The sequence below is a fragment of the Chlamydotis macqueenii genome, chromosome 18 (assembly GCF_036417535.1).
Source record: "Chlamydotis macqueenii isolate bChlMac1 chromosome 18, bChlMac1.mat, whole genome shotgun sequence".
Classification (NCBI taxonomy): domain Eukaryota; kingdom Metazoa; phylum Chordata; class Aves; order Otidiformes; family Otididae; genus Chlamydotis; species Chlamydotis macqueenii.
The window spans coordinates 11,592,153-11,612,614 of record NC_141573.1 but is presented as its reverse complement, the minus strand read 5'-3'; the positions used below and the strand labels follow the sequence as shown (position 1 = coordinate 11,612,614).

General features: G+C 49.5%; 1 protein-coding gene across 1 annotated transcript; it reads left to right on the top strand.

Moving 5' to 3' along the window:
* Positions 1–2,364: 2,364 nt before the first annotated feature.
* Positions 2,365–6,742, top strand: UTS2R (urotensin 2 receptor). Its single transcript, XM_010118021.2, has 2 exons — positions 2,365–2,474; positions 5,028–6,742. The coding sequence occupies exon 2, from the start codon at positions 5,172–5,174 to the stop codon at positions 6,318–6,320; it is 1,149 nt and encodes a 382-aa protein (XP_010116323.2). The 5' UTR covers positions 2,365–2,474; positions 5,028–5,171; the 3' UTR covers positions 6,321–6,742.
* The last annotated feature ends 13,720 nt before the right edge of the window (positions 6,743–20,462 follow it).

Genomic DNA, 20,462 nt, shown 5'->3' with positions numbered 1-20,462 from the left:
TTAAACAGCCCTGGTTCCCATCTCAGAGGGCTCCTACCTCCGTCTGCTATTGCCTGTGCAGTTCCTAGCCCTGATACAAATCACGTGGCCTGGAACTCCTGTCCGTAGCTCTAATTGCATCTGAAAAATGTGAAAAACTCCGAAACTCAGGGCACCGGGAGATGAGTGAGCTCAATGGTCTCTGTTTTACTGATGAGGAAAATGAGGGGAACGGAAGCAGGACAACTACAACCACAAACAGCCCTCTGAGCCAGGGCCATGAGCCTGGCACTATCCACGCCGCTCTCGAACGCCTCCTCTGTCGATGCCAGCAGGACACAGTGGGCACTGAGATTTCCTGATAAACAAACATACTGCTACAACGTTTTTCCAAAGGTTTAAACACAAAAAAAAGGAAGTACCAGGTTGGGACTAGTGGGTTTGTCAGAAGCATTACCCCATCCCGTTCCCCGGCACGGGTCAACGCCAACCCAACCGGCACCTGGGTGACAGAGGAGTGACAGGAGTGGGGCAGTTCTACCATAGGTGCCTGGAGAGGGACCTGCACACGCCCACCAAACGCCAGAGATCGAAGCAGCGTGGCCGAGCCAAAACCAGCAGAAGCACCCACCGCCCAGCCAGCATCGCTGCGTTTGCACATGGCTTGTGCCCATGCGCCCTGTGAGTTGCACGCAGAGAGGAGCAAGGACAGCCGCAGGTGTCCCTGCTCTGTACGCAAGGAGACCGCTATCTGAATTACTTCCTCGCTCCCAGCGAGTCACCCGCAAATAAAGCGTTTTGCCAATGGCTTCACCTTCAGCGGTCACCACGGGACCACTGCTGCTCGCTGGACCCACGCAGCCGGTGGGCAGCTCCATCTTGCCCGGGAGCAGCGTGAGAAGCAGCTTCCAGCCCACACTTTTCCAAAGATTTCTACAGGGCAGCCACAAAATGCAGATTTAGAAGAAACAACCTTTAGAACAAAATACCTGTACACTTGAGGCTTTTTGGGCTGAGGTTTTAGAACTCAGCCAGCCCTAACAAGAGCTGCTAACATAAAATCTATTTTCACTGCAAAAATCAAGCCTCCACATAAGGATTTGCTCCTAACCCAAATCCTCACTGCCCATACCTCAGAGGGACCCGGCTTTGCACGCCAGCTGCCCCGTTGCAGGGACTGCCACAGCCAGCGTTCACCAGCCTTTCCAGGTGCTACCCCACTCCCCCTGCGCAATTTGAGCAAAATTGAGTTCGCGCCGTAGGATGACACAGAGGAGGACACAGCCCTCAGTTTATCAGCGATGCAGGACGGATGAGCCAGGGCTGGCTGCGTATAAGGTACTGCCGCGCCCTGGGAGCCCCGTGCTGGGAAGCATCATCAACTTCCGTGGATGCCAAAATGCAAACCGGTGAAGGAAGCGATGGGCCTGGCAGGCAGCTTCCACACACCCGTGTCCAGCAGGAGACACCCCGGGACAGGTGGGTGCTCCTCGCTTCTCACTGCCGTCAATCAGGAGCAAGTCCCTGCGGTCCCAGGGAACTGGGAAGAAGAGCAATCCCATCATGTGCAAGCAACCAGCACAATATTCAGCTGCTAATTAAATAATCCTGAGTTTAGCTTTGGCATTTCTCAGCGCCAGCCCCTTCCTCACATGCTTTTTTTTCTAGAGCCTGATTCATCTCGCTCCATCTTTACCCTTCTTGAGCATCGCTGGCGAACAGCAACCAGCCGAACCCCAAACAACCTGGATAACATTTTGTTACCGCCAGCCTGAAATGTCTCAGATGCTGTGGCGCACGATCCCACCGCACAGACTTGCCTGTTAATACGCTCTCCAACCCAAATAAACTTTGGCTTCACTTTGGAATTGATCTCTGAATCGAGGAGCTCTGCCGTTTCCCCAGCAGCTGACCCTCCCGCGGAAATTTAACCCTCCCCGGCCCGACCGCTCTCCTCTGATGCGGTCGTTTTGCTCAGGCAATGCTGGGGATTTGAGCTCTTCGGTGTGATGTGAGGAGGGGCGGGATAGCTTCCCGTATCGCCGATCCTGGGATGAAAACAGCCTTGACATCGCGCGTCCCCAGCTGGCTGGCGGCCAGGTGGGGGGAGATGGCTAAACAAGCCCCGGCTACCGAAATGCTGCGGCTTTAAAAAGGCTCTTCGCCGGCTGCAGTCAAAGCCACGCTATGCCTAACGTCACCGAGGAACAGAAATAGCAGACGTGAGTGAAAGGAGGAGAACAGGAGTATTAAGAGCGCACAGATTTCAAACATACTTGGCTAGGTAGCACGCTCCCTTCCTGCCGCTGCCTTTCCAGATGCGACGGAGCACGGGGATCTCTCGCTGTCTGCCCACGAAGGAGGATTCTGGTTTTTTCTTTTTTCCCTTTTTTTTTTCCTTTTTTTTTTTTTTTTAAGTTTAAGCTTTAATACTACTAGATCCATTTTTATTTTATTTCTTGTAGGAAACTTCATCTGCTGGATTTAAAAGCAAGGTTTGAACAGGAGGAATTTATTTATGTTTGCAGCTACTAGAATGTGCATGGTGCTCCTGTGTGATTGTAACGGAGAGGGAAACAGGATGGGCTGTGAAAACGGCTCAGACCGTAAGATGCTTGAATGGCTGCTTGGAATAACAAGCTCTCTATTGTGCGTGTGTGCATGTGTGTGCATTTATGTGTGAGTGCAGCAATGACAGTAACTTTAAATTAATGCAAGGTTTCCCCAGTTTGCTTAATTTTCCTCCTCTGCGAGTGAGGACTTGCGTAGCTGTGGGCTCTGACTGGAGGCAGGCGAGGGGTCCGAGCTGAATTAGTGCTGTCGTAACATTATGAATGAAGCGAGATGCAGGTTGAGTGGAAGAGGAGTGGAGCAGGGCGAGGCGGCGTGCTGAGCTCTCCGGCAGGAGCTGTCACGCCGGGGAGCCGCGCAGACGTGCACCGGCACGGTGTGGATCTGCTGTGACTGCCCGGAGCACAAAGTGAGGCAGCTGCAAGAAGCCAGCACCTGGGCCGTGGAAACACGCTCCTGAAAATGAGCTATCACAAATCCGGCTGAGCTCGATAGCTGCGTGTGCGACTGGCTCCAGGCTTGGCGGAGCATCCCATGCAGAGCCATTTGTTTCCAACCAAGCGTGCCGGCGATCGTGCGGCAGAGGAGCAGACAGAGCTCCCGGAGCATCCGCACCTCCTTCACACACGATGCTTTTGCTGCCAGCACAGCTCGTACGTGGGCATCAATAAAGTGGACAGTGAGGGAGCAAGTGGATGCACGGACGGGATGGCTACACGTGCCCAAAGCCAAGCAGGAGAGGACTGCACAGCACAGCAGGGGAGGGAGGAGACAGATTTGGCTTTAAAGGTCCAAGAAAGCTGAGATGCTGATGAAGCTGCTGAAGATTGGCCCAGAGGAGCAACATCCTGAAGGAGCACTGACCGCTGCAGAATCACGCTTCATACCTCCCCTCGGATCTCTGTACCCCAGGGACCTTGGTGGGAGACGGGCTCTGTGCATTGTGGGGTTTTTTTGTTTTTGTTTTTTTTTTTTTTGCACACCTATCCCAATTGTTAAGTGAGGAGACACCTCCCTCTGTACTGGGTTGCTCTCTTTTACACAGAGTTTTTGCAAGACATCTCCAAAGCACCCATCATCCACAGCAGGTGGTAAGGGAAGAAGAGAAGATGAGGGCGAGGCATGAAGAGGATGAGCAGCGTCCATCACCACAGCGCTACAGAGGGGACTGGCCCGGTCTTTGACAGGAGGGCAGCCGGAGGAAGGCTGAGTGCCGCAACCCTGCTGCCGCAGAGCCGGTGGGAGGAAAGAGGCAAAGGAGTCAGAGCTGATCTGGAGGCAAAGGGACACCGAACTCGCTGGGAAGAGCTGCAAAACACAGCAAATTCCCAGGATGAAACAAACCCAGCCTGCCCAATGGAGTGAGGCAGGGGGAAGCCTTTGCCTCATGAGCCCTGCAAGGACCGGATGGTCCAGCACCCCTCTCACAGCGTTTTCCAAACTAAGGGAGAACCTGAGCCCCCTAAAACACACAGTGCAAACACAATTCTGTGTGCAGAGACCTTTAGGTTGGCACAGGCTTCTCATATGCCTTAAAATTCAGGCATTTGAGCTGCCTCTTCAGTGTTTCTCTCAGGTGGGTTTGATCTCCCTTTGCCTACACCCAGAGCCAGCATAAATTCAAAGCAACAGTCACGGTTTGCATATATTGGGCTTGAGCTGACCAAAAGCTCCCATGTACAAAGAGCGACTGCCGAACACGCCGCAGGGCAATCTCACACCTCACCGCGTCAGGCTGCTTGGAGAGGTGCACAGACAGGTCTGGCTGAAATACATCTACGCGTGGACACGTGAAAATCTGTGGGATTGCACTTGACAGAGAGCATGAAAAACCCCTGATTTTACAGACATATAAAAGCCACAGTGCAACCCACAACTCGCTCTGTAGACAGAAAATGCCTTTTTTTTCTCCATCACTCAACTACAATTGGAAACTGCAGGTCAGGACACAGCTGGAGCTTCTCATTCAAGGAGAGTTGCTCTGGGAAAACACTGTGGAAATGCTGGGCAGGACTCCAAGTGTATCACTTACACGAAACAGACGACAATCTGGCTGCAAGGGGTAAATCCAAAGTTCGTTTTCCCTTTTTGGGGGTCTGTAACTTTTCTGGAGTTAAGAGCAAGGCAAGGTTTAAGCAATCGTGCCGACAGGTTTTCAAGTTGATGTTATGAATTTAGGAAGGACAGTTTGTTTTTTTTTCCCCAATCCCAAACTAACTTTAAGGATTGCAGCAAGTGGTCCCAGTGATCCACACAGTCTCTTTTGTCTCTTTTCCATGGACACACTAAGACATGCCACTCTGCAAAGCTGTGCTCTTTTAACGATGCATGAACCTTACATCTGAGTGGCCTCATTGCAGAAGACCTTTGGAACGTGCAGACAGTGCAGATATGTACTCAGGGACAGGTAACATCACAGATAATTGTGATACTCTGGCAGATTTCTAATATGTTGCTTTCTGATGTCTTTCCTCTAGTGGAGAATGCAGATCTTCCCTGGATGAGACGCCGCTAAGAAATGGTTCACCAGCTCCCAGCAGTCACATTTCTCCGAGCAGAAAGAACAGATCTTCAGACCCTGGTGGCATGAACAACGCCTCTGGCATTCCAAGGCCAGGAGGATGTCCCTAACAGACGAGCTGGAGAGCCACTTTTCTGTGACCCCCTACATGGTGACAGACACAAGCGAGGGTGGCCTGTTCAGAATCAGACTCAATGCCTCTGCCAATGCTACTGGGGACAGCACACCGGCCGCCGGTTCCATGGAGGACATGATTGCCATCTGCACCATCGGGACGATTCTGTCCCTCATGTGCGTGATTGGGGTCACAGGCAATGTCTACACCTTGCTGGTGATGTGCCATTACTTGCGCTCCTCCGCCTCCATGTATATTTACATCATCAACCTTGCGCTGGCAGACCTGCTCTACCTTCTCACCATCCCCTTCATCGTTGGGACCTACTTCATCCAGAAATGGTACTTTGGGGACATCGGCTGTCGCATCCTGTTCAGTCTGGACTTCCTCACTATGCACGCCAGCATCTTCACCCTCACAGTCATGAGCACGGAGCGCTACTTTGCTGTGCTGAAGCCCCTGGACACAGTGAAGAGGTCCAAGAGTTACCGAAAGGCCATAGCTGTGGTCATCTGGCTGGTATCGCTGCTGCTCACTCTCCCAATGCTCATCATGATCCAGCTGGTGCAAAGGGACAACAAAAGCATCTGCCTGCCCACTTGGAGCAAGCTGTCCTACAAAGTCTATCTCACCATCCTTTTCGGTACCAGCATCGTGGGCCCAGGGGTGATCATTGGCTACCTCTATATCCGGTTAGCTAAGATTTACTGGGTGTCACAAACAGCATCCTTCAAGCAGACCAAGCGGCTGCCAAACCAAAAGGTGCTGTATTTAATCTTCACGATAGTGCTGGTGTTCTGGGCTTGCTTCTTGCCTTTCTGGGTATGGCAGCTCCTCTTCCAGTACTATGAGTCCTTCCCTTTGTCTCCCAAGTTGATGAAGAACATTAATTATCTGACAACCTGCCTGACCTATAGCAACAGCTGCATCAACCCCTTCCTCTACACCCTGCTCACCAAAAACTACCGGGAGTACCTGAAGAACCGGCAGCGGTCCCTCAGCAGCAGCAGCGGGTACTTCCAAAGGAGGAATCGCTTTCAGAGGATTTCGGGGAGATCCCTATCCACAAGCAGTCAGCACTGCACAGAGACATATGTTCTTGCTCACGCGCCTTTGGGAAATAGCAGTGCCTGAAGGTAAAATGCATCTCCAAGAACAATCAATACTGACTTGGGTGTTGTGTTGGTTTAAAGTGTACGTTGTAAAGGCGAAGCCTTGGCAGACACATAACGTGCAGATATTCAGTCCGGAGGCTGTGCCGTATGTCTGTTCTCATTTTCTTCAGTGCCACTGATTTGATGCTAGCAGCAGTCAGTCAAACATCTATCTAAATAGCCTTTTGCCTTTTATCGTTACATTTTACAGTGTCGTCTCCTCAAGTAGCCATCAACAATAAAAGCCTGTAACAGGGCCATGTTTTTAATAGCATCAGCTGTCTCACAGAGTTTAAAATTACCTTATCCTGTGAATAGCTGTAGTTTTCTCTTGGCTAAATTTGTAGTTGTGTGAGGACTGAAAACAATGAAATAAAGACAAATCAGCTGCTGTTTGTGACATGCAATCCCGTTTGAATTCGGGCTAGGACTGGCCGGTGTGGATAAGGCACATCCAGGGGTGCGTCTCCTGGTTTTGGTTGCATTCACATTTATTCTACACTCACGTGTACTCACTGGGTTTGATTCTCCTTTCACATGGGTGTCTGTAGTGGGGTCACACCATGGTTCGTGTTAGCAAGACAGACTTCCCATGACAGTGCCACCACCAGGGAACACAGCATCCCCTAAAAGAACTTGCCTCTTTTGTGTATGGACTTAGGTTTATTATGCATGGGGAAGACTGCACGTCGTGAAAGAGGACTCTTGTGCATGCAGTTTTAACATTGAATTGTTGCAGAAACTGGAAGAGCCTCACTTTGTGTTCCTAACCACCTCCACTCACACCATCCATGGCGGTCCTGCCAGTCAGGACACCTTACCTGCACCCTGTTTGCGGTGCAGTACATTGACCAGCAAGTCCTACTTCAGGATCAGCCCCTTCCTGATTTCAGAGGGGCAGAAATACCATTTTATTTGGCTATTTCCTACACTGACAGCACTGGTTAGTTTTCAGACCCTCCTCAGGCTGGAGACCACACTAGTCAAAGTCCATTAGAGTGAGTAAAGCGTCATTCACCCCACTGTAAGGAAGAGGGAACCCATGGATGGGAGGTGAAGAGGCTTGCTGTATTCATGAACTCATTTTCCACTTCTATAGGCAGGTGTTTATCATGGGTCAGAATGTAAAATTTGGCCTCCTCTTTTTGGAAACTGGAATTTTAACTTCTTCCTCAGAAATAGCCAGATAGGTTCAAGACAAGCTCAGCTCAAGTAGCCTCCATCATTGTGAAGGAACGCTACTGAGGGTTGAGCCTTTAGAAAGCACAGTCCATCTTTTCTAAAACCAGTCACAATGAGAGGTTGGTTTGCAAATCTCAGTTCATCCAGGCTCTGCACACCAATGGGGACAGTGCAGAACAGTCACCAAAAGACATGGGAGCAGATCTGTCCCCAGAGTTAATCAAACCCCTTTGTCCCCAGCAGTACTGCTCAATTAACCTCTCCAAACCCACCACAACCAACGCGTCTCATGGAAAATATTTACAAAAAGCCTGCCAGGGCTCTGTAGGTACAACAAGCACCCCAAAAGCAGCGTGAGCAACGTGCTGTGGAAGGGAGGCCATGCCTGAGGTCCTGCCGTGCCCTGGGAGGTGAGCTGGGCTCAATGCAGGGCGCGGGGGCTCCCCGTCTCCCTGGGAGGACACACAGCTCAGCCCTGGGCTGTGCGGTCTCGTCTCTCGTTTGAAGCCGCGCTGTGCTCTCAGCAAAGGCTTGCAGTGTGTTTGTCAAATCAGCACATCAAAGCCAAGAAAAGAGAAGACACTCGCAAGTCAGGGAACAGTTGCAGATGAATTTCCATCAATACTGGCTCCTCTTTGAATGATAAGACGTTTCATTCAAGCCTTTTAACTTCCACCCCAGGCTGGGTTTTTTTCCTCCTTCACACACTCCTATCTGTCACCACTCAGCACAGGCAGCAATAAGGGAATATTATTCCAAGTTTACAGAGAAAACTAAGGCTCTGAGCAGTTTGCGCATGTACCCCAGCCCTGCATCCCCAAATAACCTTATGGGGCATCAGCCACACTCAGACACCAAACATTAGACAGCCGTCCTCTTCCTGAAACCAACAGCAGCTCGACCACGAGAGCCTCCTGAACACGAAGGGGAGAGCCCGAGAGCCAGTGAGGTCTGACAAAGGAACTGCCTCCCCCAAGACACAGATTAATTGCTTGGTTAATGATAGCTATAAAACAATTATTGCACCCTATTTATTGCCTCTTGCAGAAACCTATCATCAGCCAAAGATCCAAGAGCTGATTTTTGCATAAACAAAATTTGAAATCAGTGTGAAGAGGATGTGCGTGTGCATGTGGATGCATGCTTACATACCTCAGCCCGAGCCCCTATACCTGCACCCTCTTTTCTAGCTCTTTCTTCTCTGGGGGCTGAGACCAGGAGCTCTTTCATCATCCTGAAGTCTTAAATCCCCCACAGACTGGATTTCACCAGCTGAATGCCAGCTAGCAGGAGTTAAAACTCCCATTTTTTGCTAATTTAAGCCAGGGCGCATTCCGCAATGCCTCAAGACTCAGAGAAAGCATGGCTGTGACCCCCAGGACAGGGTGTCCGAGATGGGGGCCAGGGCAGCGACACGGGCGCTGCGGAGCTCGTGCTGGGTACGAGTAGGGAAGGCCGGGTACCCACGCTGGCAGCTGGACTGGGCAGCAAACCGCAGCTGGGAACAGGCAACGCATACAGCTGGATGGGGCCTGTGCCAGAGAAAGATGACGTTTCTGTTTACCCTAACTATTTGCAAATCCACTCAGAAATTTAAGAATCCTTCTGGAAAGTATTTTTTTATTCTTTTTCCAAATACTGAATTGTCTCATTTCAGCCTTTAGGAGGCAAAACAATGCAATTTCTCACTTTCAGATGAAGCTTTATCCATCAGTTTGCTTACACTTAATTTTAAAAATCCTCTGCTCATTTTGTTCAAACCACAGGACTCTTAGAGAAAGTCCCATGGTCCAAGCAGCAAAGCAGAGAGCAGCTGCTCACCGCGCTGTGCTTCCCTCCGTCCAAAATCCACCTGGACAGAGTGGGGACACACAGTGGGGAGTGGTGCCGTGCCCACCCTCTGCCCAATTCCCACTTGCAAAGTCGCAACAATCACAGGCACAAGCCTTCCTCCTCACTCGCTGATGGAGCCTGATTTCAGCTGATCGACAACCCGTGTCCTCGGTCCTGCAACCCGGCGGTTGCGAGGGCAGGAGCTGAGGCGGCTTTGGGCCACCCTTTTAATCTGCGCGGCCGTCCCACCTTGCTCCCTGGGAGATAAACAGGCCAGCAACTCTTCAGCCTGCCCCTAACCAGATGGAAGAACCTTGGCACGTGCGCCCAGGAGAGGACCTGGGCAATACATCAGCACGCACGGTTTTGCCTCACGTACAGCTGCAAGACGGGCAGGGACAGGCTGGGTTAGCCCTTCAGCTGGAGGTTGCTCGCTTAGCACATGGCCAGGTTGTGCGGGTGGGATTTCCAGATGGGCAGGTGATCTTCTTTCATTTCTCTGAGATGCTTGCTAGGAAACCTCTCATTTCAGTACTTGCCTGAGAGGCCAGATCCTGAGACCCTCACTTGGCCATTACTCCTTCTCCAGTTCAAACTCCACCCATCTCCAGTGCAAGACTGAGGAATTCATTGGAAGAAAAGTATCAGAGCCTCTCTTGCATTTGGCCAGCTTTGCTCTGAAGTGACAGCCGGGCACGCTGAATGTTGTCCTAAACGCACCCGGATCCAGGCCAGCTCGGCATGGGGATCCATGCCATCTATTGCATGAGCCCTCACATCCTTGAAAAAAGTGTCAGTTCTAAATGATTCTGACCACTTTTGCATCTCCACATCCAGTATCTCAATGGTAAGTCCTGCTTACACCCGATTTGCTGTTAAGGACACCGATTTAGGCACATCACAAATGGGGTGGAATCAAGATAATCGAAGAGTAAGCGTCACAGGAGAGAGCAAATTATGCTGCGAGGTATACAGAAGCGTATTTGAAAGTGGGCTGGAAGAGGAGAGGCAGAGTAAAAGGAGGCAATTTGCTGCTCAATCCCAGTTTTTCAGTGTAGTGAAACTGAAAGCTAACTGCAAAAAGTCGCAGGGAAAAAAAAAAACCCAAAAACAACTCACATTGCTGAGTGAGTGCCAAGCAGCAGATAAATCCATTGCTGATGTTAACAAAGAAACGCGTACGAGGAAGAATAATCTTAGTTTTGCAGACCCAATGTGGACTCTTTGCTAACTTATACGACTCTGGAAAGAGACCTCAGGGCTGTGATAAGTCACAGCAACGCGAGAAGCAAACATGCCCGTGGTGTAAAAAGGCACCAAGAGCAAAACTGGTTCATCCCAGTCCAGTCATTTCTGATTTAAAACTGAGAGATTTTCCTCAGTTTATCACCACATCAGACTGTCACATGCTATGACCAAAGTTGTTTCACTTCACTTACTGCGTCAAGCGAAATATTGAACAGCTATCCACTAAAAACGCTACAGGGCAAAGTACATCAATCCAAAACGTGCGTGACCCCCACAGGCCTCCCCAGGCAGCTTTAAGGCCAAACTGCAGCAGCTGGCCAAACGCAGTGGGTGCTGTAAACATTTTAAGAGGAAGTTCAGCTCGTCTTTATTCTGCTTTCCCAGGAACAACCAACCCATCAATGTAGTTTGAGATCAAGGAGTCCACCAGTCAAAAAAAGTCAGTTTTATTAGCACACTGAAGGTTTGCTGCTAAATCCTGTCTTCCCAAAATTTTATCACCTGGAAAGCCATCTGTCTGTGAGGAGAGCCCATGTTTTTGCCACAGGAGAAATATATTATAATTTATTTTTTCAAAGATCAAAACACTCAAGCATGCATAATTTTAACTGTCATTAGATTTAATTACATATGAAGTAGCTGTTGTTACCTGCTTAAAGCTGTCTAGGAGGATGATAAAATAACACAATAACAGCAAATATTAAAAAAAAAAATCAGTGAACAAACCTGTCTCAGTGATGGAGTAAAGCATCCAGTGACACAGGACCAGACAGGACCAGATTTGTCACAGCAGCTCTGAGTGTAAACACCGCCCTGGCCGACTCAGACATCACCCATTTCACAGACATCCTGGAACTCCCATAACAGAGTTAATTCATCGGCACCGACCGCAGTTCCAGCCACAAAGCATCCAAGACCATGCATCCATCAATGGTCAGATCCACAAAATAAACGAAGCCTCGTGGAAAAGAAAGGCAATTGCCAGTAGTGAAGTATGAGTAAGGTAGTTCTTTGAGCCCCTATGGACATGAGGATCAAAACTATGACCAAGATTTCTAATTCTTAATCACTATGCCTCAAAAAGAAAAAAAAAAAAAAGGAGAGAGGTTTCATCCGTAGCACAGGGGCAGGAGTTAACCAAGTGCTTTGTGAACCAGTGTAGCAACACTCCTCCAGGGTTTTCTTTTGCGAGAAATCTCAATTACTTTCAACTGTTGAATCCAACGTACAGATCTGAGCACACGCGGGCAGCAATGGTGTGCTCCGGCCGTTCCTGTGTTTGTGTTTATTCCCAACACTAAGCCCAGCCAGCCTCCTGCAGATTACTTGGTTAGTTTATGATTTACTGCTCAAAGGAGAGCGTAACATCATTAATTCATTAACTGCAAGCTTTTTACAAACAGAACTGCTGCATCCAAAAAAACGCCTATGGGAGCTGGTGCGTCACTGGTACTCTGTGATGTCTTTGGAGGCAAATGTCTGTTCTGTGTCCAGCACAGGGACTGGAGAGAGCTCGGTACCAGAAACATCAGGCCGTGGGTGGTGCACCCGGGGAGATGCTGGACCTGACTCCAGATGAGAGAAGCAACGCCAGCGACGGCAAGAAAGGAAAAGAATTTTGTGGATTGCATCTTTGCCTTGTGTATTGCCAAAATATTCACGTAGTTTGGCAAGGCAGAGTGAACCATGGAAAGGAGTAAGGCTGGAGAAGGGCAGCAGGTGGGTCCCAGCCGGCGTTGGCTGAAATGCGCAGCTAGCCCATGGAAAAGAAAATCTGACTCTGAAAGCGATGGGCCAAACCACGCAGGGAGCCCATGTCTGACATGGAGATATACTCCAGTCCAGGTGTGTTTAAGTTTGTACAAGGTCTGCCTATCCCGTGTTTTCACCTGAGGCTATGGATCACTTACTTCACGCAAACTGCTTACCAAGGAAAACCTACAGGACCAAGTCTCTAAACAAAAGAAACAGGTTTATGTCCATGCAGTTCTACTAATTTATGCTACAAATAAAGCAAACCAAAAAACCCCACCTGAAACATTTTTTACCCTTTGACTCCACTAAACGTGAATTTCAGTTGTCCACATCAATAACAGTCAAGATAGCAAACGATCTCGTGGATGATAAAGTCATCCATTTACGAGGACCCACAGTACTCAAATGTGAGGTCTACCCCAGATCACACTAGAACGGTGCAAAACAACATCACATAAGGTAGAATTTCCAAAGCTTTCCAGTCCTTGGAGAATCAGAAAATGGCATGTTTCCTCTCTTTAAGGGCAGCCTGTGCTGAACCTTCCTGTGCTGTTCCAGCCTTCTCCTTCATGGCTGGATTTCAGTACAGCAGCTTCAGCCATCTGGCTTCATTAAAACATCATCATGTCCCCGGCCTTTTTCTGATGGACCGAAAATAGTAAGAGCAGTTTCCCATTTAGCAACCCTTCATCAATCAGTGCTAGCTGGTGGGTCGATTACAACTCAGTTTAGCGAATTAAAGAAGAAAACATCTTTGTAAGCTGCTGAGGCTTGATTTGCTTTTTGCTGTCTAAAAATTCCTCCTTAATTTGAAACCTGTGTCTGAAAAGATCTGCTTTTGGGCCAATCTGCAGCAGAACATACCCTGAAGCAAACACCTCACGCTGCCACGCTTCTGCGCCACAGCAAGAGAGGAGCTTTCATTTTTGCTATCCCTGATCAACGGATGGAGCTCAAACCTAAACAACCTCTAAGAGAAGACAACTGGCAACAAAGCACCATGCAGCAGGACCAGCCACGGGATTTTGGGCACTCGATGTTCATGCAGACTCCACTGTAGTTGCTCTTTCTGGTCGCCCTTGCGCAGAGAGGTTGGGCTGGGAGGGTAAAGGGGCATGCTGCGTCCAGCTGGGAGAGGGCTCCAAGACATGTCCCATCCATGCGGCTGCCACCCAAGATAAGACTCTCTGTCCAGGTTAAAAGAAAAAGTTTAACTAACACACAAAAACGGTACTCAGCCACCAAAGACCTAAAAAGTTCTTTCTCTCATTCTGCAGGAACACATCAGGATATTAAAATCCTTGACAGAAAAGAAAAGCCCATGGGCTTTGATACCTGGATTTGGAGTGCTTGAGGATTATCCTGGATGTTTTAAGAATCACAAATATCTGCTTCAGACAGTTTTCTTGGAGAAAAAAAAACTCCTCAATGCCTTTGGTGGTGAAAAAGGAAAAGCCCAGCCTATATCCCCACACCGGCACAACAAAACGGCATTGCCAGGGACAGGCGGCGGCTCCTGCACCCTCCCCACAGCAGCGCGTCCCCACAGAACAGAGGGAGCAATGGGGATGTGCTCAGGGCACTTCACTGAAATTGAAGAAGTTAAATTAGAAGTTAAATTAAAGAAGACATTTCAGTTAAACTGGCTCCAACACAGACTTTCATGTGAACCCAGGCCAGTCGATTTATTTTTCGGTCTTTAAGGTTCTCATCACTAACTCGCCCTTTTTTTCCCCCCAACCTCTGTCCCTCTTGCTTATTTAGGACATAAATTCCCCAGGACACAGAGCTCCTCTTGCAAAGCCTGTGTAGCCGTTCAGTGCAGCGGGGCCACAAAGGTGACCGGTGACTTCAACAGCAGCTGCGACACAAACAACACATTTCAGCTGCTAACATTAAAAGCAATGCTGTTTACTACAGAGAGGCTTTAATCCCGCTCAAAGCTGCCACCGTGGTGTCAGATGCCTGTGCACAGATAGCACACATCATCCGTGCTCCTGAGGAGAGGTCTCTGCTGCTGCATCCCTGTGTCCCGCTTGCTCGCGGCTCCGTGGGACGGCTCTTTCCTGCCCAAGAGAGGTTACACAGCTGCCTCCAGAGGCATTGTGGTAAATAACCGTCTGTCTGTTGTTTTTTTTTTTCTCCCCAATGGATAATAAAGCAAGCTTTCTGCCCTGCTGTGAGAAGAACGGGTATCTCTGGATATGTGCTTATGTGGAAGAGCTGCATATTCAGAGCTCCTCTGATGGTCGGGTAAATTCATCACTGACAAGTAAAAATGCTGCCCACACGGATCAGCCATCACTTTGCGTATCTTGGCTAAGGAAAGCAGGCCCATGTCAGATAACCCTGGTGCTCACTAAATGCAGCTGTTTCTCCTGAGAGAGGCAAGTTGACTGTGCAGCTCCAGGAGCTCGAAGTATCCACAGCACTGTGCTAACCCCCACCACAGCTGCCCATGGCCAGCCCAAGTCTACAAGGTACACCTGAAAATTGGCTTTGAAGGGTTTAGAAACTCTAGAAACTGCCTTCCACGGGGCTTCTCCGCACAAGCCTGCAAGTGTCTGTTTGCTGAGCTACAGCGGGGAGTAATGCGTACGGCAGGAGCGTGGCTCTGGGGAGGAGCTGGGAACATCAGCCTGGAGCAAAGCTCCCCACATGGCTGGGAAACAGGGAGGTGAGACAGCGCGCACAGAGAAAAGGACTTCTGCAGTGTGGGGTAACAGGGATGGAGACAGGCTGCAGGTATCTGTCTCCTGGAGGGTAGCAAACTCCCCCAGAACAGCACCCATCCCAAACTGAACAGGAGGAACAGCGTGTCAGGGTGTCCCCTCCACCTCTCCCGCAGGAAGCTGAGCTCCTGTCCCAGGTCTGGACCTTGGACAAGTACCACCGCATCCCTGCCAATACAGAAAAGCTCACAATATTTGCTTTCCTTACTGAAGTCCTCTGAGATCAATGCACAAAACGACAGTATGCTGTATACTTCTTGGATCTTCTCATTAGCATAAACTAACACACAGTCCTGTGTTTTCTTTATTTCTGAGCAAAATAATTTTCAAGAAGAGAAAGGATCTGCCAAGTTGGTTGGGAAAGGCAGTAAGTCACACTGGGATTCAAGCCAGGAAGAGCTGAGAGTTCTGCCCAAAGCCACGCTGAGCCGAAGGCATCTACCTGGCACGGTGCTTCTGCACCAAGAGATTCAGCATCTCCTCCTTGCAGGACCTGGGGGAGCTTAAGGAAAAGCCTGCCCTCCTGGGAGGCAAGCTGAAATGAAACGCTGCTCAGTACGCTGCCACTCACATGGAGGCAGGACAACGCCGAGTTATCCGTGGCACATCTCCCCCGAGCTGAAGCGATGTTTGTAAGGGTACTCTTTTAAATGCAAGAAAAATAATACCCAGGCTGAGTGAAGTGGCAGATGTTTCTTGAGACTGAAGTTTGGCGGGGGATGCAGAACAGGATTGTTCTGGCACCATCCCAGGCAGCACTCCTGTGGAGGTTTCTCTGTCTCCGTTTTATTTATTTATGTACTTCTTGTGAATTTGCCATTCTCTTTCAGGGCATTGCAAAGCCTGTGTGAGAGAGGGCGGAAGGGACTCGCGACATCCGCTGATGGGGGAACCAAACGTTGTCTATGGGCAGCAGAACGACAGCGTAGGAGAGTGGATGTGTATCAGCAGACATATGCCTGTGGTCGTGTCAGTGTGAAGGTGTTTGGGAGAGCAACTGGGTCCTTTTGAACATGACGGAGGCAAAGGAGTGCATACATACGGCCACGTTCCCCCTGCCCCTCTCTGAGGCAGCTTTGTTAACGTTCCTGGTGGACCAGAAGCAGAGATAATAGAGCTGCCTTCAGTCCTGGAAACAGCAAGTGGATGCTTTGGGTACAGGGTCATGGTGAGACAATCAAGAGCCACTCGCACTGATTTTCATCCAAGGAATTTTTCAAGAATTTCCCAGAGATCTGTATCACAGCCTCCCAGCATCTCCTGCTGCAAGTGCCAAACCAGCTTAGCAAAGCTGGGGGAAGACAAGAGCCCTGTAATAACAGCACCTAAAACCCCACAGGGAGGAACAATTTGTCCTTCATTCCTGTAGCAGAGAGCTATACTGGGCTACAGGGAATTTCTGTGTTCTCTGCATCCATTACATTGGAAAAAGCTCAAGAGCAGCAATATGATAGAATCTTAAGGTTGGAAGAGACCTCCAAGATCAAGTCCAGTATGTCAGAAGCACTGTTACGACTGGCAAACCCAGCTCGACGTACAGTACAGAGCAAGCAGGGAACAACAGCATGGCTCGATGTGGAAAGGGTGGGAAGGTATCACTTGCAAGCACTTTGCTACGTCTGTAATTATGGGAATGTTGAAGTCTGCCCAGAAGCCCAGTCTGACAACAGCCAAAGGAACGAGGGTGAGAGCCCATCCCAGCCTGTGTTGTACCTGCACCCCATGCCTCTTCTCCATCCTGAGAGGGACTCGCCTCTCCGTAAGGGCTACATCTTAACGGGGGATCTCCACACGCAGCTCTGGGATAGATCTGCATTGCTCAGGAGTCACAGCATCAACATGTCCAATCCCTCGATTTGATTATAATTTTGTAGATAGCACAGGAGTTACAGAAAGCGTGGCTCGTTCTGAAGACCAATAGCACGGGAACAGCGTGCACCCTCCGTAACTGGCGGAACCTGAATACCATCAGTCAGTACCCGACAGCCACAGGAAATCAGTGTAATTGGCATCGTACAATATGTGGTTATCCTACAGGAAATTGTACCTTGCTGGACCAAGCCACAACAAAAGAGCTTGCTATAACGGGAGCTCAGTGCACCCAGGCCCTACAGCAAATCACTGTTATTTGCAGCACAATAAATATGGGACCAGTTCAAAGGCCACTGCAGATGGTGGAGAGCATCCCGCTGGCCTTAGTGGGCTTTGGATCAGCCCCCTCAGGCAGCACATTCCCGTCCCAAGTCCTTGCCCACGCTTTGCAGCGCACGGGTTCAGCTCACAGAGCCCCAGCGCACTTGGGTGTGGAATGAATGCTGCCCATTTTGGCAGAGATACAGACAGGGAAAGCAAGAGACAGCACACAGAGGGAGCAAATATTTTTTTCTTTTTTTTTTTTTTTTTTTTCCCGACTACTAGTGTTTTCCATGACAACTCCCTTGGCACCCAATACATCACAAATTAAAGAAGCTCCTATAGAGAAACAGCAGGCGTGCATGGGTGGGGAAGCTTTAAAATAAGCTCTTTAAAATTAATTTTTAGATAACGATGTTGTATCTGAAGCTACTTAGATAATGGCATGCTAACAGGGCTGATGGTGCGTATTCCTCTCACGCAGGGAAACACCTGCTTTATCTCATAGCCATGCTGAGCGCAAACCCCCTTTCTCTGAAGGCTTTCTTTCACCCTCAGAGCACTTTGCAAACAAAGAGAGCTATTTGTCCGATTGTTCCCCTAGCTCCTCCCTCTTCTTCAGCACTGCAGACTGAGCAAAAACATTGGGTATATCCTAAAAAGTCTGCTCCTTTTTTTGCAGGCACGTTCACTTGTCTCCCTAATTCCCGGCCCCTTGCTCTTCTCACCAAACAGAGTATTTAACAGCACAAGGCTGCCTCAAGAAGCGAGCAAAAAGATTTATCACGTGCTTAAGTCGTGGAAGCTCACCCCGAGTCAGAGAAGCGTACCGTAGTGATTCAAAAACTGCTGAGATCAACCTCTAATTTTACAACCTAGACAGTAACTCCACATTTTTTCAGCATGGCACCCAGGAAAAGGAACAGGGTTGTTTTCTGTTTCCTTGGGCAGACGCAACTACATGAAGGGTAACCATCAGTACTGTCACCCGTCAGTCAAATCCCTGCAAGCACTCTGAGGAGAACCTTCCTGCAGAGCCAGGCTGTTGCATCGGGCTCGGATATCCACCAGCAGCGCTGGGCTAGAACGGGGGACAAAGTCCTCTCTCCTGCCAGCAGGACAGGCTGGCCCCAGGACACTGGGATGAGGAAAGCATCCAGGTCCTGCCTTTTTTAAGGCCTGAGGAACAAATTACCATTTCAAGGCATGGTGTCAAGAGATAGATATCAAACGCTTTGGCTGTTGGTGGTACTATAGCAATGAGAACAGGATCAGCAGACGGATGTCTAGAAACCAAGGCCGAGAAAGGAATCCAAGTCCTTCCCTAGAGGATTGGTTATCACCACTGTTTTTTTTTAGCTAGGAGTCATCTTGGAACGTCACGTTTCACAGAAGCGTTACCTTGGCATTCCCTATGGGCTCCTTCAGAAGGGTTTGGTAGTTTTAACTTTCTCACTAATGGACACTTTTTGACCTTATGAAGTCACCAGCCTTTTTAATTTCTCTCTCCATCCAAGACAAAGCATGGACTGAAATCCCTGCGGAGCGTGAGGAGGAGGGCTTGGCCCAGCGGCGAGGCAGGGAGAGGGCTCTTGGTCTCGTCTCCCACAAGCAGGAAAATTTATTCCAGGTTTTTATTTTCTCTCTCTTTTTTTTTCCTCCCCTAAATGATCGTAAGTCTCCAATGGGACTCTGCATTTTGTTTTATTCCAACCAGCAGCAACACTAGTGGCTTTTGTACTGCTAAAAGCAGAGTGAAAAAGCAGACAGCGGTGGGAGAAACAACACGCAGACATCCCAGTGCCAGCACTGATGTCACGCTGAGCAGATATTTGAAAGAATTTTGTGGTTTGGTATCTTTTACTTCCAGAAGCAGCAGCCAGCCAAAGCACTCCAGCACAATTTGCACTCAGGAATTCTGGTCTCTACGTGCTCAACAAGCGGAACAAACTCTGGTTTGTATCTCATAGTGCAAGGATGGGATGGGTTGAAGTGTCCTGGGCTTTTGGTGTCTAATTGTTTTACAGTGATTTAAAGATCATCTTTACTGGCTCCAAACATGAAAATCCCCCTCCCCAGGAGGTAATCTGGATCGAGGGGCAGGACTTCACGAAGTAACACTGAGCGGGACCCCTTCATGTCTCTGCAGAGCGTCGGGCTCGCTCCTTACTCCCTCCGCAGGGACACAGCCCGCTGGTGGCAAGGCGCTGGGCAAGTCGGATCTCACAAGTGAAGGGCAGGGATACACTACAGGCTCAACAGAAGCAGGAAAAAATCCTGAAAGGCACAAGCAAGTGACACTAGGAAATGCTGTCCCCTCCTTATCTTCCATATGTCAGATCCCACCCCAGCTGCAGAGATTGGGGATCAAGCCAGGCTCCCCTTGGACAACAGGGAACTCATCGCATGGCCCTCCTCCAGCACTGCACCCCGACACAAGCCTGTGCGATGACCGGTGCAGCTGGGCAAGAGCTGTTGTGGCAGAGAGCCCCTTGCCATGGGAAGGGCTGGTTTCCAGCAGCAGGACCCTCCAGGCCGCGGGGAGCGGCGATGGGGAGTGCCGATCACACCGGTTGGGCACACCAGCACCATGTTCCACTTGCACGAGCCACTGCCAGGGTCTCTGATGCCAGTGGGATGGCATGCTGCAGGGGCTGGCGTTGCTTTTCCCCACCATGAGAGCCAGTTTTAATCAGCTCCTTCCCCTCAAAGAGAACACGCATACCTTCAGGATGAAGTGGGACCACTGACAGGGCCGGGTACACTGGGAGAAAGTATCCTGCAGGATAAACAAGAGCACTCGTACTCCTGTTATTCCACAGCTTTAGCAGTGTCTTATCCACGTTGTTCTCAGCAGGTAAAACTCAACCAGTGCTGACAGCGAGCAGACAACATCTGAATCATGTCTGCTTCTGCACCACCCAGTGAAAGAGGATCAAATAACTCACAGCTAATTATTTACCTGTCAGACTTCGCATTCTGAAATTCTCTCTTTACAGATGCTGAGATAAATATTCATAAAAAAAATTATTCATCAGTTTTTCTCCCATGTTGTTTAGTAAGGCTTGTTACTTGGCCATTTCTGTTTTCTCTACAGGGACCTCCCTAGTGTGACAGTGGTAGTAAAAAAGCAGAGTCTGCTCACGTGGCAGACTGAGAATCACCAGCTTCCTGGCCCAATCCTAAGCCCATTTTGACTCTGCATCAGGTCCTAGGTGATTTGGCAAACTTACAAAGGA

What these genes read in the sequence shown, in the direction of transcription:
- UTS2R (XM_010118021.2), top strand. Translation starts at nt 5,172, where the DNA reads ATGTCCCTAACAGACGAGCTGGAGAGCCACTTTTCTGTGACCCCCTAC.